The sequence below is a fragment of the Branchiostoma lanceolatum genome, chromosome 5 (genome assembly GCF_035083965.1).
Source record: "Branchiostoma lanceolatum isolate klBraLanc5 chromosome 5, klBraLanc5.hap2, whole genome shotgun sequence".
Taxonomy (NCBI): domain Eukaryota; kingdom Metazoa; phylum Chordata; class Leptocardii; order Amphioxiformes; family Branchiostomatidae; genus Branchiostoma; species Branchiostoma lanceolatum.
In genome coordinates, this window is record NC_089726.1 from 8,983,652 (window position 1) to 9,011,577 (window position 27,926).

Consider the following 27,926-nt stretch of genomic DNA (forward strand, 5'->3'; position numbering starts at 1 on the left):
ATCCTGACAGTCTCACTTTTAGATCTCTTTGTATACATGTATATTTGAATGGATCTTTCTTCTGTCAACAGAGCTACCCTGAATGTATACATTATGAAGATCATAGCCAGTCTACCTTTAGATGTCTTAGATTTTGTACATTTAGTATATTTGAATGGATCTTTTTGGAACATCCAGGTGTACATACTGTTGATATGTAAAAGATGAGGAAGAAGATTTGAACAGTCTGGAAACTGGTAGTCTTTAAGCTAACTGACATACTGTACATGGCATTTTTGTTTGTGCACCGTGACTACTTCATGTCCTGTCTGTGTTTATCTAAAAGTCTCCCACCCTCAGCTACAGGACTGTAGAAGCTAAACCCATGCCCTGATCTGTGTATGTAGGAACTGGAGAAGAAGCAGAAGGAGCTGGAGAAGGTCATCGAGGAGCTTAAGAAGGAGATCAGTCAGAGGCAGCAGGAAGCCAAGAACCTGCGGGAGGACCTGGACACACAACAGAAGGAGATCACCGAGGAACTCAAGGAACTGGTCAGTGACAAGCAACACTGTCAAAGTGGACTATGCTAGTTTTAACATATCAGTCTTCTTCTTGTCTTGCTCCTCAACCCCATTAGCACACTGAAGCAGCCTTTGGGCTACCAATTATCTAGGGTTAGGCAGCAGGGAGAAGGTTAAATGATCTGGTAACATCTTACAAAGATGAAATATAAACCTTTTATCATAAGATATTGTCAGGGTTCATCACCTGATGCCACAGTGCCTTCCCTTCCACACAAGAAAACACAGGACAGTCCTCTCTTTAGGGTAAATACAGTTCACAAGTCTGGAAAAAGTTGGAAAAGTTACCTCTGGCAGGGAGGTCATTCTATTTTATGGTCACCGTGAGATCTCCTGAAAGTCAACTTTCTCAGAACTGAATATCAGCATGCGACTTCTTTTAACGACCACAAATTTAAAATGATATCAGGAAGGATTCATAGCTGGCAAAAGAATATCCTGCTATGACACAAAACCCAACTTCAAAGAGGGTGTCCCATGGCAATGACTGCTTGGGACAGACAGACCGTGCCACCCATGCTGACAGTCTAACATGGACATGGAGGAAGAGGAGACAAATGTCCAACAGTACCCTCCATGTCAGGGCGGTCTCCTGGCATGCAGTCGCCAGACATTCTTCCCCAAGTGGAGACAGGAACAGTAGGGAAGACCAGGAGAGGGCTTCGTTCTGACACAATGGAGGACCTCCAGGGCTTCCTTGTTTGCCTTTGACATTTTCTCAGATGGCCACGTGCCATCTTCTTTGATAACAACTCTCCAGGGGCCGCGTTAAAGACGTAAGGAGGCCTATTACTTGGAGGTCTTGTCTTCTGTCATTAAGTCTGCAACTGAGGAAGATTTGTCCCACCTGAAAGGAAAATTCATCGTAAAAGCAAGCTATTATAGATTTGTAGACTGAAAGTCAAGATGTAGGATTGCGATATGGGAATTGTGTTACAATTGCAGTATACAAATCTATCCATATAGAAGATATGCTAGTCTTGTGGTAGCTTACAGTTTATTCATACCAGATGAAAATCTTTAACTTCAAACATTTGTAATAGAGGTGAATAAGGTATATGCTAAAACGTATCTTCAAAAATGTTGCACTTTCAATCATTTTCTAATTTTGAAATCAAGGGTTACACAAATTCAATACTTTCTCTGTCAATTGTACGGTCGCTCTAGTTAAAAGGAGGCCTTAAGTAATAACAGGAAGTGTGTGATTTAATGTTTTAATTCGTGTCTCTTCTTCTTTGTGTCTTGACAGGAGATTGAGTTGGAACAGCAGGAGAAGTTGAAGGTGAGCCAAGACGTGCTAACAGGGTGACCTGTGCTTGTGTGGGGTTTGTTCCAACTGACGTCAAGATAGTTATCGTTCCCAGGGTGCTATGATTCACAGAAAGCTGTGCATGATCTTGGGGCAATCCAAAACTGTGTTAGATCAAATCTGTATCTTAAAAAATATGAAATGGATTTCTTTCTCTTGGTATTGTAATCTGTGACAAATATATGTTGTATGCATCTGAAAATTGTGCTTTTTCCTTGCTGAAATGTCTTGTAATGTTGCTGCCCAGGAGATTTGATTAAGATGCATTGAATGTGATGTAGATGGATTTAACAATAAGAGCTAAATAACTGCCATGTAGAAAGAGTGAAAAGGGATAACACCTAAGTACATTATATATTTAAAAAATGTGTGCTCAGCCCATATTTTTGTCTGACTGCATTGCTCTGTTGCATGGAGAAGAGTAATGTGAGTCCTCAAGTGTTTTTCCTCGTATGAAATCTATACTTAAATTTGTCTCGCCCTATAATATTACAACATAGAACATTAATGCACTGATAGCTTAGAACAGAAGGCGTAGGAGGTGTTGACTATCTTAGTTTGCCTTGAGATTTTTTTAGATGGAGACTCTATGATTCATTAGACAGTACACTATGGGAGGTTTGGAGAATCTGACTTTTTTTTGTACCATTTCTCTTTATGCCAAACCTATCTGACTTGTAACTTTGATGTATTAACAATTTACAAGTAGTCATTTTTTGAAAGCTTTGCAGGTATCGAAACAACCTTAATAGTGTATATTTTCCATGCATGTTTGCAGTCAGAGTTAGTCCAAATCAACACCCTGCCAGCCCAGTACACCAAGGAACAGGAGAAAACCAACAGGAAGAAACTGTAAGTTAACATTCCTCATGTTAGTTTACTGCATTTAGATTTCAATCATCTAAAGTGTATTTGTAATTTCAGGGGCCCATACATTTTCTTCAATATTAAGGTCATAAGCAGACAATGGGCGTGGCTAACAATAGATGTACTTGTAGCTGTAAGTCAGCAATTTACCCAAGGTTCCTATTTGGCCTTGTAAACCAAGTCCAGTCTAGAAGATTTGACTTTGCTTTCCAAGCTTTTGTTGAGTTTCTGACACATTATTGTCTATCTTGTCCACAGGGAGGTGGAAAAGAACAGCAAAGAGCTGCAGGAGAAGGAAGAAGAACTGAACGTTGCGATCAAAGGTGTTGGGGAGAAGAGAAACCAGGTACAGATTTCTAAGTCACCTTAAACACTAGCTCACTGCTTGTAGACTCAATGGACCTGCAAATGCCATTCACACATCTTCCTGCATGTGGATGATTGACATTACATGGTGTAGTACTGTCCAAGCAGATGTTGGGGTGGAAAACCGTAATAAAAGCATTTTGACTGGCTGTTCTTTTCTGATGGACCTGCGGGACTTGGTGTGACTTGGTCACAAATAAAAAACAATTTATTGTACAAAATGTTGGTTTATGCAATGTCCATGCACTTGTAGGATAACTTTATAAGAAGAAAAAAAAAACTAATACCAGCTATCGAGTGTTGCCCAAAGCCAAATTCCTGAGGGGGCGAAATTTTTTGGGATTTACTTGTCCCTCTAACAGTTCCTTAAGTTACATCCCTTACTCAAGGTAACAGTTGCTCAAGCAACTGGACAGATTTTGGAAACGGTCAGATGCTTCAGGTTGCACTGTCAGTGACTGACGAAAGGTAGTGGATGCTGCCTGAAACATCTGACCGTTTCCAAAATCTATCCAGTTGCTTGAGTAACTGTTACCTTGTGTATCTTATTACCTGGATGTCTAACCTTCATTGACGTTACAGTTCCTTAGTTGTTGATATCGTCATGATCATTATGTTGTCCTGCCAGGTGGAGGCAGAGAAGGCAGAGGTGCAGGAGGAGCTGAACCGTCAGCGGGACGCGCTGTTCTCCAGACAACAGGAGTATGAGATGCTCAACAAGGACTACGAGGTCGCCAAGGAGAGAGAAGCTGTTCTAATGGGTGACAGGTATGGTACATTGTTAGTTCAGACCCTTGAATCTGTGATTGAGAGGTCACCGGTTCCATTCCTGGCTAGATGTTGTGTCCTTGGGAAAGACACTCTATACTACTTTCCTCACTCCATCCAGGTGTAACAAGAGTCTTAGGACCCAAAATCTCCATGAAACGTTGTTTTTCTATTAAACCAGTTCCCCCCATTCTATATCGCTCAATGGTATGACCCACACTGCAAGGGGAGAAGTCTGACCTACTTTCGCTATGTGTACTTTCGCTATAAATAGCTACTGACAGGTGGGGTGCCACATGACAACACTGCAGATATAGATTTTCCTCATTACTTATGCAAATTAAGTCCAATTTGCATAATTTGCAGTTCATTGTATACATCTCTGCTTAAGCTACCTGCATAGTAAATAACATTAAAATCTGTCGCTCCTTTCTTCAGTTATTCTCCTTTGAAAATATTTACAAACACGCCATTGCAGTTCCAGTGACACATACCAGGAGGCCCAAAATCGACCTTGACCTTTCTCCTCCCAGCACCTACCCACATACCAAATATCATTTCAATCCATCCACACGTTCTTCAGTTATGCTGATTTTAAGCTTCCGGTGACACATACATACAAACACGGTGACACAAACATACACACACGCGCACACACACACAAACACAATAACTTCGCATGATTTGAACTTCAGTGTGTACATCTCCATCCAACCTACCAGCGTACCAAATAACATGAAAATCTGTTGTTCCTCTCTTCAGTTATACCCCTTTAGAACATTTTTACAAATAGGCCATTGCAGTTCCAGGGACACAAACCAGGGGGCCCAAAATCGACCTTGACCATTCTCCTCCCAGCGCATACCCACATACCAAATATCATTACAATCCATCTACACGTTCTACAGTTATGCTGACTTTAAGCATACGACGACACCCATGCAAACGATTTACCTCCTTACTTATGCAAATTCGGTCTCATCTGCATAGTTTGCACTTGAGTGTGTACAACTTGGTCTAACCTACCTGTGTACCAAAGAACATGACGATCTATCCATCCACTCTTCAGTTCTTCTACATTTAAGATTTTAACAAATACGCCATTGCAGTTCCAGTCACACATGCTAGGAGGCCCAAAATCGACCTTGACCTTCCTCCACCTAACACCCACCCACATACCAAAAATCATTTCAATCCATGTACAGGTTTTACAGTTATGGTGACTTTAAGCGACCGGTGACACAAACATACACACAGACACCAAACGCAAGCAAAACAGTATATCCATGAAAAAGCCTTTTTTCATGGAGATAAAAATGGGTACCTGAATTTGGTGGGGGTTGTAAAAGGTGGCAGAAGGAGAGGGATTAGCCTGGGTGCCATCCAATACCTACCAGCCCCTACACTCAGGGTAGCAAGTGTAGGAGTCCCAGTAGTAATCGGATGGCACCCAGGCTATAGAGAGGTATGGGCTTTGCCTTCCAATCATGTGCTCTAGACACAGCAGTGCCCTAGACACAGCAGTGTCCTAGACACAGTAGTGCCCTCGACACAGCAGTACCCTAGACACAGTAGTGCCCTAGACACAGGAGGGCCCGAGACACAGTATATAGTGTCCTAGATACAGTATATTAACATTGCACACTGTCCCTATGGCCTCAGAAAGGCTCTGGTACCTATACCTAATACCATGCTAGCTTGTCAAGATGACATGTTCAACTGTTCCTTGTTAGCTATCTTTCAAAATCATATAACTTCCCATGTCACCGTTGCAGGGCAACCCTTGACCTCAGCCTGAGACACACCCACCTGGAGAAGAAGACCCAACACGACACCCACTCCCGGAGGCAGCGCGAGAAGGACCGCGACCTCCGCAACCTGAAGAAGGTGGAGCTTCAGACGAAGGTCGTGCTGGACGGGCTGGCCCATACACAGTCCATCCATGAGAAGGTCAAAGCACAGGTGGACGCTACACCAAAGGATGATGGGACGCTGCTGGAGAAGAGGAAACAGCTGCAGAACGAGGTGGATGCCACCAAGAGAAACTTTGCTCAACAGGTGAGACTATCTTACATTACTGAAGAGACGGATGGCTTGCTGCTACATATGTGTGTGCACATGCATGTCCAAATGTATTTGTGATTTCTATTCACCCACATCCATGATACCTTTTGGTGTGTTAGTAAGCCATGATGTTAACTTATGAAACTGAACTATCTTACATCCTTACATTGTGTTGAATCTGATGCATTTTTTAAGGACTTAAAGGACTACATGTATGTACACTACATGTTTGTCTCTTGTCCTTTGACAGAATGCTCTAACGTCAGTGGAGCAGGTGAAGGTAGAACAGCTGATAGCAGAAGAAGAGCGCCTGATGTACGAGCAGAGCGACCTGCGGATTGAGGTCGTGGAGCTGCAGCGACTCGCCGCCATCAAGGCGGACGAGAGAGAACAGAAAGCCAGAGACCTGCAGAGGGCTCAGGTAAAGCCCAGGTCACATACATGTACACCTCATGATTTACATGTACCTATAGTGGATTTTTTTTGCGACAATAGGGCCGTATACGTTGTATGTTTTGGAAGCAGCCAGTGCAATAGTTTAGACATACATGTATACATTGACCTACGACGTTTATGACTGGGGTTGATGAAGGGCATACATCCGTCATCTGTCAGCAGCCATGTTATCTCAAGGAAGTCAAAATAATATCAGAACCTCCTTGGTTATCTTAAGAGTTTAGTGTTGAACTCATTTTTAAGCCTGTTGAAAGACAAAATATGGTCTTCTCAGCTGTTATGATACTTACCCAAGGCTGTTTGGGTTGACTGGAAAAAGCTGATGGTATTTGTTAGCTGAAAGGCATCTCTTTCAGACTCTGTTATTTCACAATGTAAAGCAATTATAGTATGCTCATAATGATGTAGTTTTTATCTGCTGCCTCACTATAGTTAGAAGTGTAAAAGAAATAAAAGAATTTGAATTGGATGTTATTTTCCTCCAGCTGAGGTACCAGAGGGCTCTGGAGGACCTGAAGACCAAGCAGCTGTCCATCACAGACAACCAGAAGAAGCACCAGGAGATGCAAGTCAAGTAAGTGTGCACAGGGACAGGCTACATTGTTGACTACACAGATTTGTACAATGTCGTGTATACTACAACATTTAGTAATTGTTGCTGAAAGCCTGCCATAGTCAATGACATGTGTGACGGTGACAGTGTGAGATACTACTGATCTGGACTGGATGTTGGATGCTACGGCCCTTCACCAACTTGGCCCATGGCTAATCAGACTAACTCAGTCCAACACCCTTACCCTAACCCTAACCCTGGCCGAGTTGACCAGGGTGTTGGGCCAAGTTGACCAGAGGGTGTTAGTCACATAGTTATTATTAAATAAATAAATAAATAAGTCCAAGTTGACTTGGCTGAATTGACTGGGCCGAGTTGGTAAAGGGACAAATCGTCCTGATCCCGTCTGCACTTTGGTTCTGTTGCTAGATTGTACCAGTCCTCTACCAATCTGTACATGTATGGAACACCAGGATTGATGCTTTTTTGTTCACACAGGCTCAAGGACTTTGCTAAGATGTACGACATCATCAAGAACGAGAGGAACAAGATCGTGAACTTGATCCAGACGAGCACCCAACGGGCGGCGGAGATGAGAGAAAAGATCAAAATCCTACAGAATGAGATCGAGATCCTGAGAACGGCTGTGAACAATAAAGACAGGTGAGAACAGGGATCTTTCAGAATCTGTCTGCTTTTGTTTTAAATATTGCCTCAAAATACAGTCAAATGTTAGTCTGAAAGGTTAGCCTGGGTACCTCTGTAGTAACCACACTGGCTCAATCGTTTTGCTCATGGACGTGGTTAGCATGTAGGCTGCTGAAAGGTAGAATCCTTACAAATGGACACATTCTGCAACAATTAGGAGCAATTGATTTAGAGTTTACAACAATTTCCAAATGGTCACAGTTTATGATTAGATTGCCCTTCTTTGGGACATCTTTCATTTGCCCGAGTTTAATGGACAGGGAAATGTGACAATTTCTAGGAGAAGTGCTGTTTATAGTCCTACCCAGCGGTCTAATGAACCGGGTTTGGTGACCAAAACTGACCTCGGCAATTTCAGTATGTCATCCAGTAGCTGTTTGTTTTGACAACGGAAGTGAGAAAAGTGCCTAGGACTTACATTTTTGTACACTGCATCCTTGACATGCATTTTGTAGGTAAGTACATGCTGCAACTGCACTGTGTTATCTTCACATTCCGACTTCCTTCCTCATAACTAACTCTGACGTTTTCCCTCGCTACTGGCATCTAGCCACTTTCTGTCAAAAGAGTGCTGCTTGACATATACCTTGCATACAGAGGAGAAACTACTGTCCTAGGAAAGCACTACATAACAGACAAAACTGCCCAAGAAGACCACTTATGGACAGATCAAATCAGGTCTATGTGGACAGATGGTCCCTACAGAGAGGATTCTTAATTCTTGTGTTAGTAGGAAAATTATCTATTAGGACCACCAAAAAGTGGCCAGGTGGTCTTCATGTAGAGGTGGGCAGGTTTGACTGTATTTGTCTAGAGCAAAACAAAACTTACTTAAGTTTGTATAAGATTTTGTTACATACTCCTTGGATTATGTTATGGTAACAACTGTGCCACACTTGAAGCTTCAGTTCAACTTTGTCCTACTTGTAGGGCAGTGTGAAAAGAATGATGGCACTTAGTCTTTACTTCACTTTGAAGTGTTAACTGTTTTTTGTTACATCTTGTTCTCACCACACTACCAGCTTATGGTGACTGTAAGGTCCTCCTCATTTTCTCAAAAATCCTACTTAGATTTTATCCACAGTCATCCTTAAGCTGCACTTTCAACCTACAAAACTTGGCTACTTTTCCAAAGTTCATGTACATTTTGTTTTGGCACTCCTGCTTAGCTAGTGTCAGGAACAATTTCACAGTTACTGTTTGCAATCTTCAGCCTGTGGAGGAAGTGCGGAAGTTTGTAGATGGTTGTTTTACACAGTTCTGGCACGATTGTCAGTGCCAAGCACCTGCACAACTGTGAGCCTGCCAAAGACAATTTACAGCTAGCTATCCTCAGCAAGTCTTTGTCTTAAAGACCTACTGAGTGTATTGTCACTCTGAGGAGTGTTCATTCAGCATAAACTGACTGTTGACCGACTTTTCTACACGTCTTGACATATATAGTCCTTCCAAAGTTGGATGATTTCAATCATTTTCAAAAGTGTTTCAATGGTAAAGAAAGGGATATTGAAATAATGATCACATTCAAGGTTACAGGGATGTCCCTGTGGCTCAACTGGTAGCAGCCTCACAGTTGAGCTCCTGGTTCCAATTAGTTGGTAACTTGGAGACCCGGTTCAAGTCCTAGGATCAGGATACCTTGGGTGGAGCGCAGTGTTCTCGCCAGCGCCCGTCCTCCCGTCATTTGACGGGTTTTTGTCGCTCATGACGGACAAAATTTTTGCCCAACCCGTCATTTTTAATGGACAAAAATCGGTGTGTAAAGATATTTAGACAGAGCTTAGAATTTTGCAAAAACTCCAGAGGATCAGCGAAAGTTCGCGACGAGGGCGATCTAGATCATTTCTAACGTCCGCCGGCGACAACCCCAGCAACATACAGAGAGCGCCGTGGTGGTTGCTAGTTATATTTGGTGGCCGCCGAAAACTCGGCGTCATGCGCCGCCCCTCCCCACTACAGTTTTGGCCGGTCGCATCGGGCTGACGTTTATTTCTGTTTTGTCCCTCTCCGTTCACCGTCAGTTATTGTCATCATCAAAGAGGCCTTAAAATTCAGAAATATTCCTATAGCTTTCAGGCTTTCTATAGTCTGTGTAAACATCATTAAAGTTTCAAGCCGCGGCGGCTGAGTTACATGCACTTTCTTCCCGCAAGAAATGGTAAACAGGATCAGATATTTAATTCGCCAATCACAGCGCACGTATCCGTCGCGTCAAGAAAAAACGACCAATGACATGCGAGTCTCGCTACTCGCGAGATTTCAGCTAAGCGTAAATCTGCGAGATGTTAGGGGAATGGCGGGGATCGCAAAGATCGCACGACAAACTGCGGCGGTTGGAAGACTTGAATCGACAACTTTTGAACACATTCAGTGCAGTTACCGGAGAAATTAACCGTGGAAAACATGGGAGAAAAAAAGTGAACGTCTTTAGGCCGAAATTATGGCGTTCTTTCTCAAAGTAGGGTGTCAAATTCCTCTTTATGTTCAATAATTACAGGGAGCATACGGGACAAGTGTTGAAAAATTGTGTTTTATTTTTGCCGATTTATTTTGTGTGTATTTTTTGTAAGACGTAGATAAGTAATAAAGTTTTGTTGTGCTAAACTTTATTTTATATGCCGATTGTATACAACATAGAAGTGTAGCTTGTGTGTGAACATTCGATCTTACCGCGATGACGGCACGCCTCCCCCCAAAATCAAGCCTGAAACCCGTTATTTTTCACATCATTAAACTAAGCTTATTCTACCAGGAAATTTACCCCTCAAAATGCAGGAAATAGCGTTTCAGAGGGTCTAGATTCCAACATTTTCCGGGGGAGAATACCCCCGGACCCCCCTACAATGGTCACGCCTCCGGCGCGACGCCTCGCGCCTTCGGCGCTCGATATGTTCTTCCCTCAAGCAAAATTGAAATGACGGGTAAAAATTTCAGGCTGGCGAGAACACTGGTGGAGCGGCACCATCTTTCGGAGTTATGTAAAATGGGGGAGGTACCTCAGGCACTTAAAAGGGGAGGGGCTAGCAACCCCTCCCTGTAAAAATATACTTGCTACATAAACAGCAAGGAAACTTGCTGCCCTATCAACAAATTGATTTAAAGATCTCTGTTCATGTTTCCCCAGACAACTCCAGAAGGCAAAGCTAAAGCACCAGAACTCCATCGTGGTGCGTGACAGCCTGCGTAACGAGGTGGCGAAGGCGCGGCGGCTGGAGGAGGAGATGAGGGAGAAGCGGGAGCAGCAGAGGATGGACATCGCCAAGCTGAACCTCATGATCAACCAGGCGGAGGAGGAGATGGTGCGGCTCAGGAAGAGATACGAGAACGCCGTGCAGAACAGGAACGACAGGTGAGGACCAGGAGGATTATACTTCAGTTAACGTAGTTCATCACATTTGTTTAGATTTCATCACTGATCAGCACAATACTGTGCAATTTTAATGCTGTAAATTGACTCAATTCAGACATTGCCATGTTGATTATGGAATTTATCAAACTTTTGACATCAACTCATCTTGGTCTTTTTGAAGGCTGATGATATTCATGATTACCAGTTTTGAACATGATTTTCAGATCTCAAAAAAGCATTAAATAAAAATTAGAAGATAACCTACTTTTACACAGTTTTCAAAAGTACTAAAGTTTAACGGTTCCCTTCCTTTTTCTTATACCAGGGGTGTCCAGTTGATTGAAAGGAATGAAGAAGTCTGCATCTTCTATGAGAAATTAAACATTCAAGGTGAGTCTGTCCTTCTACATTTTAAGATCACTCTCAGTCTCAGCATTTCGAAAGTTTTAAACAGTAGCTCAACTTACTCAAGACAAGCAACTTGTGCAATATGGTTTGATTGATTGATTGATTGACTAAATGTCATTGACTGACTGATTTATTGATTGATCGAATTGCTTGATTTACACAGTCTTGAGGAGGAGATCAGGTTCCTGCTTTTGATTACTTGATGGATGGGTGGATTGATTGGTTGGTTGGTTGGTTGATTGATTTATTGATTGATTCCATCCCCCACAGACACGTTGATCAGGAACGGAGACGTTGAGCTGCAGGGGCGTGAGGAGGAGATCAGGTTCCTGAAGATGGAGCTGACGGAACTGAAGCGCTCCATCGACATCCTGAAGAGACAACTCCCCAACAAGAAGGAGCTGGAGCAGGGGCTAGTCACCCTGCAGATACAGGTACAGAACACCTGTGTTATACTTCCTGTATTACCAGAGTTTGCACAACACATGTTTGTTCATTCATTCAGACCCTTGTAGTGCCTAGTGGCACATAGGGCAGCAAGTTTCCTTGCTGTTTCTGTAGCAGGGTATATTTTTACAGGGAGGGGTTGCTAACCCTTCCTCTAGGCAGCTTCGTGAACACAGGACCCCTATTTTACATCACTTCCGAAAGAAGGATGCAGTTTCAACTGAGATGACTAGTTCCAGGATTCATCCGGCCAAGTTCAGGTACAGGACAGGGTACTTAGTGCCACCTCCAGACATCCTGTAACTGTGTTGTTACATGTGTTGTACGTGTGTTAACGACATGAACAGGCACATGCAAGCCTTGAAGCCACGTGGTGACCATGACACCTGTTGATCTGGAGATTTGTCCAGCCGTGTGCCACCCACCGACATCCTCCCTATCTCCTAATGTCTGTCATCTCCTAATGTTGTATGCCTCAAGTTTGGGTGTTAGCCCCATCCCTTTGGTATGCTAAATATGCCAAATAAAACATCTTTTGACTTTGAGAGATTGTAAAAGAGCAGGACTATCAAAGTCAGCGTGTTTATCTAGACCCTCACAGGACTGAAAATCACCTTAGATATCTGTCAACAACATCTTCATTTTCTACAGAAATGCATCTACAGGTCTGATTATTTTTTCTTGTCAGTACGGGCAGGATAAGTTGCATTTTTCTAGCCTTTGATTATTTGCAAGGGAAGTCCTAAACAAATATTGAAGGGTTAAAAGTCTTTTTGATGAGAGTTTGTGTCTTACCATTTGGCAGCTTTGGGATCTTCTTGGCTTGAAACTAAGCTGTGGTCTTTCTGGTAGGACTTGTAGAAATGGGAAATTCCGCCTGATAGGATTTTAAGCACTAAGTTGGTCCTTGGGAAACTGACACTGGTTATATGAAACACTCAGTAAGTGTACTAGATATAAAAGGTGTAACAGTGTCTGTGCCCTTACAAGTGTTTAACTTACCTGCACCAATACAAAATTGAAGGAGTTAAAGTCACAATACTTAGTATAAATATTAGATATGAATATGAATTTATAGATGTTTTGTGTGGATAAAGTTTCTGGTAAATCAACTTTGGACCAATCAAAAGCTAGATTACATTCAGCAGCTAGGCTGTTCCTGTTGCATGTTTCACCGTTGGTAGTATCCTTGAGAAAAGTGGGGCAGATTTAAGTGATAAACTAAAAGTTTCTACTGCCCAGTTTTCACAACAGTCTGTCCCTGTAGGAATCCAAAATGGGTCAGGGAAATAAACAAAGCATCAGAAGGGCATTTCTTTCAGCTTAATCTTAATTGGTTTCCTCCTGACAACAAGCAAGTTGAGCCTTATTTCAACTGCTCCACTAATGAGAGGGTCTGCATGCTCTTTTTCGTAGGCACAGCCTATTTTCATTTCCCGTTTTTTTGTAGAGAAAGCCGTCTTATCCACGTAATTTGTAGCGAGGCAACCAAATTTTGGGTCATCGCCTTCCTTGATTTTAGCGTAATATGTAAGAGGTTCTTCTGCGTTATCAGGACAATAAGATTGACTGTTCGAAACTTAGTGTGCACTGTCCATGGATCTGTTACGAAGTGTTTAATGTAATTATAGACGAAGTGTGATTTTTTGATTGAATGAAATTTCTTATACAATGTAAGAGGAGCGTCACTCATATATATAGAAGTGGCACAACATTTCAAACCCCTCCCATGCCTGTCACAGATCCATCAAGTCGGGTGAGTGCTGGGAATGTGAGGGTTGGCAGGTAGGAAGCCACATGTTTTGTGGGGCGTGGGTAAATACTGTGGAGGTGTGGACGTGTCACATGTCAACAAAGTCCAGTAGCAACCAGTTCACTCTGCCAGACACTGCCAGGCCAAAATATATCTACAGTTGATTATTTCTTTTCCTGGGCGGCAAAGTTTTTGTCTGACTGCTTTCCACACTACCGTATGTTCCCAAGGATATTGCAATTCTTTCCATTGACTTAAGAAAGATTTATATATCAGGTGTTTGAAGAACATATTATGTAAGAAGGCCGGCAACAGTTGGTTTGAATCAGCTATAACAATGAATTGTAGTTGTCATCAGAGTTTCATTTGTAGCAGAGTAGCTTATCATGCCCATATTTCTGGACTGTCACAAAAAGGTGTTAAAAAAGAGTTACTTTGATAGGTTTTCAGTCATGAAAAAAAGACGTATTCGTGTATACTATCAGAGATGGGTTGCTAGCCATCCCCCTTTAATAAGCTCAAGGAACCTTGAACTCTGAACAAGGGACCTCCATTTCATGTCCCTTCTGAAAGACGGGTGCAGCCCCAACCGAGATTTCCCCCACCCAGGACTAACCGGGTCTCCCAGTTAACTAATTGGAAACAGGAGCTCAACCACGAGGCTGCTACATTGTGTATCGCGTAACACCTGGGCTATTGTATGTCAAATGTACCTTACATTGACATTCGACAGTTGTTGTCCCTCCTAGTCCATCTCTTTGCCAAGACAGGATGTTACGACTTTGACTGATGACACTGAATTGTCACATGTCCATCTTCCCACTGTTGTGTAGTACCAGTAAGGGAAATGGGATACACAAGTACATGTAGGTGTTGACACTTGGTACTGTTTTGCCTCCTACACAGTTGTCACAGTGCCAGGAGAATGTGTACTGTTGTATGTTGTGTACATGTAGCTTTGACTAGTAGCATTGAAGTGACACATGTCCATCCTCCCACTCTTGTATAGTACAAATATAAGTGTTGACACTACACTATCAGTTGCCAGGACTGGATGTACATGAACAGTGAATTGCATTATGATAGTATTATAGACTTGTTCTCCAAGTGTTTTGTTGAGTATACCAATAGAGGTAGTCACGTCTAATGACCGAGTCCCTCCTTGCCCAGTTGTCACAATGACAGGACATGATCATGATGAATGATTATATACATGTACAGTGAAATGTATGGTATAAGTTTCATTGAGTATACCAATAGAGACACTATTGACATTTATGTTTTCCCTCCCTGCCCAGTTGTCTCAGTGCCAGGACAGGATGCTGGAGCTGGAGAAGGAGCTGGAGAATCCCTACAACAAGGAGCGGGTCAGGCTGCTGGGAGGGAGGGACCTGCCTCCGGAGGACATCAACAAGAAGACGGAGGATGTGAGTCCAACTCTTGTGCACTTTTTAGTATATTATAGCCATGCAAGATGCTTCAGTCTTCTTCTGATGCCTGTAAGATTGCTGGTCGGCAAAGGGCCCAAGATTGCAGTGGTTGTAAAGATGCTTCATTTTTGCTCTCAGACTGATACTTTTGTACAAAATTGGAATAGACCTAATGGACTGTTATGATGCTAGACGAGTCCTTCTTGATAAGTTTTTTCTGGCCTGCGGCTCGATCTCACAATTTTCTATCTGCAATTTTATTGTCTACTAGTAACGTTGGGTAACATAAATTCGGGATTTTTCCGATAATGATTGACTGAAATCAATCTAGCAGAACAATAAACCATCCTTTTTTTCTATTATTCTGTCAGTATCATGTACTATCTTAGCACTAATCATATATATGGTAGATTTTGTCTCTAGTCGTGCTGACACCATAATATTTCAACTTGAAACTACCGTCCGTCGCACGCACAATGACGGTGCTGTCGGACAGGGGTGAACATTAATTTGGGAGAAAAGATTCGTCTTGAATATCTTACCGCTAATTACATTTTATACAGCAGCTATTCGTTCCATCCTTGGCTTGAGGAAAGTGCTATGGATATAGACGTGTCCAAGTAAAAAAATACACGAAAAAACGGCCGTACCGCACACATCAGGCCTACGGGAACAACCCGTGTGTTGAGTCGGTAGCTATAGAACGTCAAAGTTGACATCCACCGTCATGGCAACGTGTACATTATTCATGGAAAGTTAGCCGGATGCTGTAGCATTGATAATACTACTATGTCCATGTATTCCTTGTTGTGTTAGGAGCAAACTTTGAGGAAAATATCGTCCTCAGTCCACAATCACACGCAACATTTAGACAAAAAGTGTTCCTCACAAACCTTTGTCGTCTGCTTGACAACAGGATTCTGGGTAATGATATGGCGGCGGGAAAATACACGTGCCGTAGGTTGTAGCAACAAAGAGGGGTTTTGATGATTGATCACACTTAGAGTCCAATTGCAGGTCAGCAATTTTAAGAAAATAAGTTGTCTTGTAAATGATTGTGTTTAGCAGGAAGCGGATGTGACATTTGTCTTATAAACCAGCCGACAACGATGTAGTGTGATTCTCCCACGAAGCCCTCAGACTGTTCCAATAAGGGACGGAGAGTTTTTGTCCTCGTCGCCTTCTAATACATGCTTATCGAAGCTTTTCAGCCAGTGTTCTGAATACGTTAGTCTGTCAAGTTTGCATTTCTAGTGGTATTACTGATGTTGCATCTAGCACATATCCCTAAATACCCCGTTTTCGAAAAATCCCGAATTTAAGTACCCCACGAATTTATGTTACCCAACGTTACAAATAATTGGAGGCACGACTATTTCGAGCCCTGACGGAATGCAGAATTCTTGTGTTACAGTAGATCTTGTGAGCACAGAGACTAAAAGTTAACCTTACGTTCCCTTTTCCAGTTGGAGATGCGCCTGTCTGAGAAAGAGGAGCAGCTTCTGGAGAAGGACCTGATCTTTGAGCAGATCACCCGGCTTAGCGACCGTGTCAGGAAGAAGGCAGAGTCAGGAAAAACTGACACCCTCAACCTGGCGAAGAGTGTAAGTTACAACAAGTGATAACTTGGCTGCCACGGATTGGACTATAGAATGGAAGATTTGGAAGTTTTGATTTTCTAGTCTAGAAGTAAACATCCTAGTAACAATATCAAATTCTCTGTATCTCTTTCTGGTTTCTTTTGCCAGTATCTTTAATCCTGTCAAAGTTCTTGCCCTGACCTAGCCTGGTATGCTTCTGTATTTAGCTATGTGGCCCCTATCAATTTGAAAGAACCTGTTGCAAATACTTTTGAATGGATACTGGATAGAGCAACAGGTTAACTAGATAGGGCTACCACAGAGGGGAAATAGGGATGGATACCAGTCTAGCCCTGACCAGCAGTGACCGTTAGTTACTGTCTGTTACTGGTGTGTCTACATGTAAAGTAAGCTGTTGTATCTACTACAGAGTAGTCAGACACCTGTCATGTTACTGATCCATTGTTAATGCTGTATCATAACATTTATAATCCAGGTTAACGAGCTCCAGGGTAAGATTAAGGAGTCGACCCGGCGGATGATGGCCAAGGTGTCGGAGCTGTCTATGATCCAGGCAGAGGCTCTGAAGCTGCAGCAGGACGTCAGGGAGAAGGAGCAGACGCTCGAACAGGTGGGTCCTACTTCAACTTTGTTTTACAGCAATAGAAAGACATGCATTTTTAAAAACACATTCATTTGTACATGTGCAATGCAAGTCTTGTTATCCTGACTGAGAATCACACATCATGTAGTGAGTCAGGTATGGACTGTCACTACACTGTCAGATATTTTAGCCTTCTCCTTGGAGTCACAGTTTGTGCATCAGATGCAAACTCTGGAAAATGCAAACTCTGCTTGAAGATCTAAAGACTCTTAAGTGTGTGACTTGATTGTGCAATGCTAACACCAATTTTCGTACATCAGGCCTACATCCGTATGGAGCAGGGTGAGGCGCCCACAGAGGTGGCAGCTATGGAGTGGGAGAAACTTCTACGCACAGACACCAGGAGACAACTGGAGAGTCAGGAGAAACGAATGGTGGGTACATTTATGTCATATTACAGTCAACAGGATTCAGCAACCACTCAATTGACTGAGGAAAATGGTTGCTGAAGACAGGTGGTTGCCCTACTATTATACAATGTATACAGTTTACTATACACATGTTACATACATGGAAGTCCCATTTTCTGATGACAGGTTGGCTAGCAAAGTCCATTCATGGCCACAGTATCATCGGCACTTTTGTTATGCAAGTCCAACTTTCGTTGCAAGTCCAAAGGGCACTGAGACTCAGTGAGAGTTGAAGATATGGTTACTATAGGAAGTTTGACAGTTGTTCAGTGTGTCAAGTGTAGTCCCTGTCTAGCTGATGCTACATTGTTGTGTTGTGATTCAGTGTAGTGGTCAGATGTCATCACTTCAGCATCAGCAATAGCTTGACAATTTGAGTCAACTTTTTTCTAGTAGGTGTCCTCCATTCCTGTACAAGCTGCCCATCCCTTCTGAACAGATGCTTTAACCTGACAGTCTCGATTTGGCCTTTTAGTGCTGGATCAAAGATGCCAGACCAAAACAATGGTGGGAGGCCGGTTCAGCTTCACTGCCATTGTGATGAACAAGGTCACACCCAACAAACTTCCGAATGTCTGGCTTGTGTAGGACTTTTATCTTTCCTGTAAATTGTGTAGGGGGGGAAGCTTTTAATGTCTCACGGTTCACCAGAAATATTTGTGGGTTCACGCACTTTCGTAAATCACTGCGCCGCCCTGTTCTGAAGCTGGCTTTTTTTACGAGCAGTTGTTGTTGAATGCTACATTGCTAATTAAGGTAAATAAGCATCAAATGTCAGAGTGATGCACAGTCATTTAGCATCCTCTATCAGACCTTCTGCTGAAAACTGGATTTAGCAAAAGAAAAGCATCTGAGACTCTGTTATGTTACGAACTTCAAGACATTCCCCTCTGAATGTCAAATGAAGTTTCTTTCAATTGGCTTTGCTCCATTCCGCACTTGTCTTCACGACACAGCAGCAAGATTCGATCAGCGGCAGCTAGTTTATCGTACATGGAGGACACATGTTGCCACTTGTTGACAAGAAGGTCTCACCAGACTGGTCAGGAATGTTGTGTGACACAATCACTGCAACCAAAATATTTCCTACGTGTAGTTCAAAGACTCTGATGACAGTAAGCATGCATCTTCCCTGTTTAACCTCCTTGATGTCAGGACTTATAATGTAATCATAAGGCTCTATCTCTGTGATACTGGGAATTTTGAGTATGGGGAACTTTGGTACAATATGTAATTCATTGGAGGCAATATGGAATGTCATCTAAAATAGCTGCCTCCGATATTACATTCCAATGTGACAAGTCTGCCTTGATCATTACATGAAGAGGGCCTCATGGTTCTTATGTATTTTTGCCAAAGGGTTCTCATGTATTTTTGAGGCATGATTTTCACAGCCTTTTTGAAAGTGCGGCTTAGTTTACTAGTGTGTGAGTCAGACCATATTATTACAAAGTTGTAACAGCCTGTATGAGAATCAACAACGTGACACATGGCTTCCACTTCCATGATTTATTTTTACCAGAAGTCTAATAGTAAAATACTATTGCTGGCTTTTTACTGCTTCCTTGTATTTGTACCAGTTGCCCTGTCATCCAATTAAATTTCATATCTTCATTTCCTGAAACTATTCGCAATATTCTAGTAGCATGATAGAGTTATTAGTGTCTGACCCACCTCCTGCTATTAATGAAGGTGATTGAAGAGTCTGAACTGGAAACGTTGGCAGAATTTCTGAAGTCTTCAAGATTAAAATTTCATATTTTCATTTCCTGAAACTTAGATTGTAAGACAGCATGATAAGAGTTATTGGTGTCTGCTATTAATGAAGTTGATGGAAAAGTCTGAACTGGAAACGTAGGCAAAGTTCTGAAGTCTTAAAGATGGGCGTAATCGTAATTCTTCTGGAGTCTGCAGATATGGGGAAAGTCTTGGCCATGTGTTGATGATTGAGACTTCCTGCTCTGTGGTTTGCTTTTGTTCCTGGCACCAGGCCACACCACACAGCTCCCATCAGACCAACGTGCGACCTGATCTGTTGTTGGATCAGGTCACGGCCAAGGTGTCTGTCCTGCCGACTGTGGTCCCTTGAAGGGAAACAGTTGACAGGGTCGATAAGCGTAAAGCTACCAGATGTAGCCGTGTGTACAGTGCGTCGTTAAGACCCTTGTAGTGTGCCTAGTGGCACATAAGGCAGCAAGTTTCATTGCTGTTTCAGTAGCAGGATATATTTCTTCAGTGAGGGGTTGCTAGCCCTTCTCCTTTAACGTGCTCAAGGCACCTCCTCGACACAAGACGCCCATTTTACGTCCCTGCTTTACATGTACCTTAATGACATGCGATTGTCTATAGAGGTAGCTTTTACTTTGATTATTATCTAGTACCAAAGGTTATGTATTTGGTCCTGTCTGTAGGTTTCATTGTGGACCGGTAGATCACATTGTCAAGGATTTTTGTTTTAAGCGGGCAGGCATTGGTGAAAAGAACAAGTTGCAGTTTGAGTGGCTCCCTTCAGATCTTTTGTGTTTGTGTCTTCAGTGAATTAGATAATAAACACACCTGTAACATAGTCTTCTTGCAATGCATTATTTCTTTTCAGTATTCAAAGACTTTCTACTGAACTAAATAATCTGGGAATGGATCAAACGTTGCCAATGAAAAGAATCCTGAGGCTTTTCATCTGCGACCTTGAATCAGTCCTAGAACTGGGATTACACAAACTTGACCCTCGAATTCCTTGATTTGATTTCAGTAGACTTTCCAGAACCATAAACAATAGTAATCCACCAATTACCAGGCAATTATTTTTCCAATTTCCAACAATTGTCCTGATGACCATTAGAACTTTTAACTCACCCTTGATTTAATTTCTTATTTGATACTTCCTATAGACTTTCCAGAACCATCAACAAAGTACAGTAATCCACCAATTACCAGGCAATATTTTTCAATTTCCAATATTGTTCCTCTGATGAAAATTTGAACGCTATTCTAAAATGTGACCTTGTATCTGTCAATCACAGGCTGAGGAAGAGGCGGAACACTACACGATCGCTGGCGGCATCTCGACGACGGCCGAGCCGCGTCCTAACGCCTACATCCCTGATGATGACACTGAGCTTCCCGTACCCCGACCCTACGGATCGCTGGCGCCCTTCAAACCACAGGAGGCTGGGTCCTCCATGAGACATATTAGGAAACCGATTGTCAAACCTATAGAGATATAGATTAAGTATTGTCTTAATGTATTATTTGGCATGTTAAAACTCTCCACATTGTGCCTTGTGACATATTAGGAAACCGATTGTCAAATCTATAGAGATATAGATTAAGGACTGACTTTTTAATGTATCATTCGGCATGTTAAAACTCTCTCACCACATTGTGCCTTGTGAATACACATCTCTTGGACCAATTAGTGCCTGATAAGCTACACATGCTATAATTATATATTATGACAGCAGGACAGTGTCAAGTTGTCACTTAAGCTCCCTTTCCACTGGACAGCGAATGCTGGGCAACTGTACAGCGACCAGAATTGGATTTGGGTGACCCTTGATTTCATAATTGAAATGTGATGCAAATTGTAAAAATTTGATGTAAAAGACAGCAAAGCACACAAAAAATTTTGTTCCTGTTCTATGAAATTTGTTGGGTGATCTGTTCGTCTTAATGGTCGCTCAGCAGTCGCAGACTCTAGTGGAAAGGAGGTATCAAATCTCACTGGAGCCTGAAGATTGACTGTGTAGATGAAAGATTTACATATATGTGCCTTATGTCACTGCACTGTGGATTAAAGAGTTCAAGATACAGAAATACACCAAATGTAAAGTCTCAGTCAAGTGTGCTACAAGGTTCAGTAGGTGATGGTGCACTGCTTAACTCTCTCCCTGCTGAGGTCAGCCTGTTGGCACCAAATTTGTACTGCCTCCAGGGATAAGCAGCTGGTGGAAAGTTAAGTCAGCAACAGGTGGACTCTGTAGATCTCAACTATGTAAAGCAAAATCCTAGTAACCGATACTTTGGGAATCAAGGTGATTTATGTCTAATTGCACCACCTCAGGATCAAGGGTAGGAAGACTAGGAACACACAACATAAATCATGATAGCAAGGTCGTATCTTTTCAAGCCAAGACCTTAACCTGTGTGTACTGGTACCAGGACTTGGTCATGTTTGAGGATAACACTGGATTTAGCATTTCCTGTGCTGAGTTGTCATCATGAGGAGTTCATTACATTCCTATGTATAGCTCTACACTGAGGTGGTTGCCATGTGGTGTCTTACTGTACATGTTGTAGTAAGGCGGACTTACTCAAGGTGTTACATGGGTCAGATGTTATGAAGACTGTCTTCAAGTGGCCTTGTACTTAATAGCCACTTTACATAATTGTGTCTTGGACTGAAGGATGACATATAGAACGTGAAGTGTTTGTACTGTACATATAAAATATATTTGCACCATTGATAATCTTCTCACCCAAGTGCCTGAAATAACCTCTATCTTTTACAATACGTGGCAAAAGTACACTATGATCACAGTATTTTCCAATATCATGTTCGATGTACATATTTTGTATAAAAGCTGTAGATTTACAAGTGATGTGGGGTGACTACTAATTTGATCAGAAATATTCATCTCAATTTTGTTTTTGAGGTCTTAAATAAAGCATTGATTTTGACATGATTTGTTTGTTTCATGATCTTTTTTTTGCCTAATCATAGACCAAGATGAGGCATTCTTTGCAGGAGGACATTAATATCCATATTGTACCAAGGCATAAATTCCAACATACAAGATACAATGTACATGTACATTGTATATGGCAATATTTCACATATCTCAGGATCTAGGCCATTACTTCTTTAAAACTTAACAGTTCTGTTCATGATCAAGTACTCTAACTTGCAATACTGTCAATTTCATTTGATAAGGTTACATGTATTTGCATATTCTACACACTTTATAGTAAGTTACGTTTCAGTGACAGTCATGATCCTTTGATGATTTCTTTACATCTATGGTGAAAAAACACTGTCAGGGTTGAGTATGGTCTCTTTGAACAGCAATTTTGCAGACATTGGATCATCAGCTTTATGTGACCTGGAATTCGAAAAGACATCACCAACCTACAGCCACTATAAAATGTACAATATGGCTAATCAATCAGATGTATGAATTACTTACTCGGCTGTGAAAAAAATGACTTGAACATACAAGTAGCAGCAGATATAAATTGATAAAGTTCCATAGTATACAATCATCCACCTATAGTCACTGTAACATACAACTAGTGAGACTATCAAATCAGATGCTAAAAATTACTTACTTGTCTCTATAAAAGAAGATGTAGAAGTCCTCTTTTCTTGAATATACATGTAGCAGCAGAATCTGATAAATTGATAATAGTTCCATAGCATACAATCGTACATAATGGCTGTAATTAGTTGTTACAGAGTCATCACTTTGACAACACAATGCATACATACATGTATGTATTTGAGCAGCAATTGAAATGCATAATTTCACTAATAACACTTACTATTGGACAAATTAAGGTGTTTAGAATGAGACATTGGACAGGTTGGTGCCATACTCCTGCTTGGTCTGCTGCAGTGCAGACTGCTCCACGAACTTCAGGTCGACGTACCGGCCTGACCGACTGTGCCTCTTCGTGTTCGGTTCTAGGAAAGGATAAAGGAACTATTCATTTTGTTTTACTTTATTCAGAACTATTTAACAACTCGAGCAGGGGACAAGAAGCCCAAATGCTTATTTGAATCCTCTGTTCATTAGATAACCAAAAGTGAACTAACAATCACAAGGTATCATAAAAATCCAGTTGAAATCAAATGACAAAACAAACTAAACATCATAACACAACATGCAGGTACAAAAACAATGTCCAAAATGATGAAAGAGTATGGGAGGGAGGGCTTAGTTACACTGAAGGAATTAGTTACACTGTCATTGTGTCATCTTCCTTCTCTAGCTGCCTACTGTCTCCTCTCACATGCACAGTAAGAAACACCAGCTGTGCTTAAAGATCTACCTAATTAACTACACCTACTTAAGGACTTTTGTACAATACAGTACCATGATAATACTGACAGAGCGATTTTAAGCCCTTATTCTGACAGGCACTGCAGTAAAAGATCAAAGCCAGCCCCTGACACGAGAAGGTGGCTTTAGATTATGGCAGAACCAAAACAACCAAGAGTTTAAATATTTCAAGTCACGGAAACGTGTTTACGTAACATCTGGAGTCACGTAAGCGTGCAGATTCCCCTTTGCTAATGACGTATGTCCATCTTACATCTCCTACTGCAACAGATGGCTTCACTCACACTTATTTTATGGCATGGTTCTTTTAGCCTTGTTAGCTTGTTGGCAGGGGTATAGCAATCAGTGGGAGCAGGTAGTCCCATAGCCTTTTTGAGGCTGTAGGGGCAGCAGTGTCTAAGGTATGGATATTGGAAGGCGGAGCCCGACCCTCTCCTTCCACCGCCTTTTGCCTTCCCAACGGAACTCAGATACCAATTTTTATACCTGGGTGGTCAGTGAGGAAAGTCATGTAAAGTGCCTTTCCCAAAGACAAAATGTGCACCCAGAAATGCTAAGAAACGAACTGATGCCGCTAGCCTAGCCACTTGGCCATTTGACGCCACCATTGTAGTACATTACTAAGCTGTGCACCCTTGTCATGATGACACAGCTATCATATGGGCCTTGCCCACTATGAAAAAGATGTAGACTGATATAGATCACCTTTCATCTGCAGAAGCTTCATGAGTGTGGCCAGGGGAGGGAAGTGAACGTGGGCATCTACTGAGTCATCCTCACTGCTGTCTGAAAAGAGCAAAACACAAGTTTTTACTTTATCAGACAGCTGCTACAGCTCTTAATAAGTACTGCCTTCTTCTTTAAGTGTACCTCGATGAAGGTCAGACATCCAGCTAACAGTTACTCATGACAAGCAACTGGATAGATTTTGAAAACTATCTGTTCCAGGTAGCTAGTCACTGACAAAAAGTGGATGCTACCTGAACCGTCTGAGCATTTCCAAAATCTTTCCAGTTGAGTAACTGTTATACCTTGCATTCGTTGAGTGCAGTTGTTCAAAATGTCAAGGAGATACAAAATATATGTTCCATTCTTTCCCTGGGTATATTATGTCTTTCTTGGATAGATAAAATAAACTACACTGAAGTAAACTAAACATATCTTTAACATTTCACTAACAAGTTATGACTATGCACAAATGCACATTGTTTAGCTAAGAGTCCTAAGGCCTGTACTCACCTTGACTTGAGGTTGTTGAGTAGGAGTCTGAGAGACTGACCCTTCTGGGTTGGGCAGCCCAACCAAGGTCCTCTCCTAAAGAAATATCAACAAATCCTTCATTTTCCAAGCATTAGCAGATATCTGATTATCAATCATATGCTAGCGCTTAATCTTGTATAAAAAATTCCAGGCATGTCTGTGGTTATAAAGTTTTCATACCATGGATCAGCTTGCTGATTATTGCCTAACTCTTCAACACTTTTCTGATGATCAGGCCTTATCTGCCTAACTACTTGATCAGGTGCACAGACCAGGTATAGATTTTATGAGCTACATGTATTTCTGTATTCAAAGTAAAGTGCTTACCAATAAGCTTTTGATCTGTCATTTGATTTTTTAGGAGGAAACGTTGAGTACTACAGAATTAGCATATAAAATCCCTGTTATTTCAAGGAGGAAATTTGTAACTTCCTTCAGTCATGTCAGCTACCATCACAGATGAACTTTCACTGGAAGACCAGGAACTTTTTTTCTCAGGTTGTTGATTGATAAAAAATACATTGTACATACATACCTGTCCAATATTACTTGTTCTCATCAACCAATCAGCACTCACCTTCTAAGAGGAGGCTGGACACATACTGCTTGGACAGAAACCTGGTGCTTATTGGATGGTTCCACTGCTGAAGGCCTGTCAGCGCCTGTCTCTGCACATGGAACAAGGTGGAGAGGATTTCTGTTTAATAGTTTGTCAGCTTTACAGAATCATTATCGACAATTTCTTGTAGCAGCTCGCTCACTCCATCACTCACTCGCTAGCTCATGAATAAACCACAATACACTTTTCAGAATGCACTGTACATTATCATGCACACACAAATGTACAGGTGGCAGGAATACTTACCAGTACCCAATGTCCAAGATAGAAAAGAGAAAGAAGTCCAGAAACACAAAGAAATAGGGAACAGAGTTAGAAAGTGGTACAAGTAAGTAATAGAATGTAGTATAACTGAATAATCATTGTATCATATGCATCCAAATCACCTTAATTAGCTTGAATATATCCCCAACAGAGAAAGATAACAAAAACTAGATACACACATATCTAAAAGACACTACTTTGAGACTGTATCAACAATGTCAAAAGGAAAGGCTTAATAAGTAAATGAACAAAACTTACTATAGTACAGGAATAGCCATCACACACGTACCTTTGGTAGTCTTGAGACAATGTTCAGCTTCATCTCACTGTTATCTCTGTCATCCCCAAGATCTAATAGGTGGAAATTTGAACATTACAGGTTTTACAACCCAGTTTCTGAACATGTAACTGTAACATGCAGTTTTCATATATTCATTCACTCTTAAAAGTTACAAAAAATCTCTGCCACTAAAGCCTAGGTTACACATAGCCGAACATGGCTCCCGAACGCTAGCCGACTAAGGTCGGCTGACGTTCGGGAGCAGTCTGACCAGTTTTGGGGCCACACCTATCTTTGGCGCCGATCATGCGCCGAAGATGCGCCGATCATCTCCTAACCAGTACACGAATTACTCCCGAATGGGCCCCGAATGCTTTCTAGCTTACTCCCAACCATCCCGACCTCTAGCCGCAGACTGCCGAATCTCTCCTGACTAAACCCCGACCGATTGCAGACCCTCTCACGAATTTAAATGGACATATTCAGCGACTTTCAAAAGAGGGGTCATTTTCGGTTTTAATTAAAATAATCCATTCTATTATGTTGTTAACATCACCGAGAGATCGAATTCGGATCATGGCTAGCTTCAATACTGCTTTTAGTGTTCTTCTTCGTTTTTGGTCGTGTGAAGGTCGGGGGTGATTCGCCCACGTTCCGATAGTAGTCACTTGGTTGAGAATTAGTTAGCAGAGTATTGTCTACGGCCTTGGGGTGAGTTATGGGTAGGTTGGAAACTAGTTGGGAGTAAGTCAGTAGTGTTTCTGGCGTGGTTAAGGTTCTAATTTTACTACTGACTCAATCCCGAATACCAGCCGAGCACTAGCCGACCGCGCCGAACACCAGCCGAACACCAGCCGACCCATTTCAGACCCTCCGTCCAGAGCCGAATGTTTTGAAATTTTCAAAACATTCGGCTGGAGCAGCCGAACACCAGCCGACTCAGCCGAACGCCAGCCGACTCGGCCGAACGCCAACCGAGCTAGCTCCCGAATCACTCCCGAATCACTCCAACCATGGTCGGGGGAGAGTCGGGAGGCCATGTTCGGCTATGTGTAACCTAGGCTTAAGGACTAAGTCAAATGCATAAAGACATCGGAAGCAACAGGCAGTACAAGTTGTGTGGAAGAAAGGGCTGATGAACGTTTAGTACTTGGATGCAAAATACTTTCTGTCTGGCCTAACTCAATACCAGTAGGTTCATCATCTACATGACTTATTATGTATTCTTGCTCTTGGATGTAAAGGATGCTCTCTACACTGTATACATACAATCATTATGTATATGGTATACATGTAACAAGTGTGTGCTATGAGTTTGTACCTTCCATGACCATGTCCCTGAAGTCATCAGTGAAGTGCAGAACTCCCCTGTCCACATACTGCAGGAACACATGGCTGTCCAGACACCGGAAACCCAGCGTGGTGAAGAAGGTCTTAAAACCTGATGGGATAAAATGTAACTGTATAAAGTTTTCAGTCCCTCTGTACCAACAGTGAGATGTTCCTTTTTCACACAAAAGATACCAAATACACAAACTGAGTATTACAGTAGATGACATCAAGTTCACATAAAGACTGTCAAGCACACCCTCTATTATAGTATCATGTACTATATTTACCATGATTCTGAAACTTATCATTCTTGTAGTGTACATTTTTGTAGTGTACATGTACTAAAACAGATCACATTTATACATCTGTAAGTCTTCCATAAAATCAACTATGTTATTATCTATAGTCAGTGACAAAAAT

General features: G+C 41.9%; 2 protein-coding genes across 3 annotated transcripts in view; one reads left to right on the plus strand and one right to left on the minus strand.

Annotated features, from left to right (window-relative positions):
* The window catches only part of LOC136434866 (coiled-coil domain-containing protein 146-like), a 59,732-nt gene extending 37,358 nt beyond the window's left edge, over nucleotides 1–22,374 (plus strand). The window contains exons 6-22 of the mRNA XM_066427949.1: nucleotides 387–530; nucleotides 1,810–1,842; nucleotides 2,648–2,721; nucleotides 2,995–3,082; nucleotides 3,731–3,870; nucleotides 5,646–5,928; nucleotides 6,185–6,355; nucleotides 6,876–6,964; nucleotides 7,442–7,606; nucleotides 10,776–11,000; nucleotides 11,326–11,390; nucleotides 11,679–11,842; nucleotides 14,907–15,035; nucleotides 16,505–16,642; nucleotides 17,115–17,249; nucleotides 17,543–17,656; nucleotides 20,713–22,374. Of these exons, the coding sequence (XP_066284046.1) occupies nucleotides 387–530; nucleotides 1,810–1,842; nucleotides 2,648–2,721; nucleotides 2,995–3,082; nucleotides 3,731–3,870; nucleotides 5,646–5,928; nucleotides 6,185–6,355; nucleotides 6,876–6,964; nucleotides 7,442–7,606; nucleotides 10,776–11,000; nucleotides 11,326–11,390; nucleotides 11,679–11,842; nucleotides 14,907–15,035; nucleotides 16,505–16,642; nucleotides 17,115–17,249; nucleotides 17,543–17,656; nucleotides 20,713–20,916 (2,361 nt within the window). The 3' untranslated portion in view covers nucleotides 20,917–22,374. The remainder of the gene's footprint in view (nucleotides 1–386; nucleotides 531–1,809; nucleotides 1,843–2,647; nucleotides 2,722–2,994; nucleotides 3,083–3,730; nucleotides 3,871–5,645; nucleotides 5,929–6,184; nucleotides 6,356–6,875; nucleotides 6,965–7,441; nucleotides 7,607–10,775; nucleotides 11,001–11,325; nucleotides 11,391–11,678; nucleotides 11,843–14,906; nucleotides 15,036–16,504; nucleotides 16,643–17,114; nucleotides 17,250–17,542; nucleotides 17,657–20,712) is intronic.
* The window catches only part of LOC136434867 (gamma-secretase-activating protein-like), a 39,355-nt gene continuing 33,545 nt past the window's right edge, over nucleotides 22,117–27,926 (minus strand). The window contains exons 29-34 of one of the 2 annotated variants that reach the window (XM_066427951.1): nucleotides 27,496–27,615; nucleotides 26,184–26,245; nucleotides 25,589–25,673; nucleotides 24,991–25,065; nucleotides 24,457–24,537; nucleotides 22,117–23,372 (exon numbers count right to left, since the gene is read on the minus strand). In XM_066427951.1, the coding sequence (XP_066284048.1) occupies nucleotides 23,251–23,372; nucleotides 24,457–24,537; nucleotides 24,991–25,065; nucleotides 25,589–25,673; nucleotides 26,184–26,245; nucleotides 27,496–27,615 (545 nt within the window). In that variant the 3' untranslated portion in view covers nucleotides 22,117–23,250. Of the gene's footprint in view, nucleotides 23,373–24,456; nucleotides 24,538–24,990; nucleotides 25,066–25,588; nucleotides 25,680–26,183; nucleotides 26,246–27,495; nucleotides 27,616–27,926 lie in introns of both variants that reach the window. The other variant, XM_066427950.1, reaches the window with a different exon arrangement.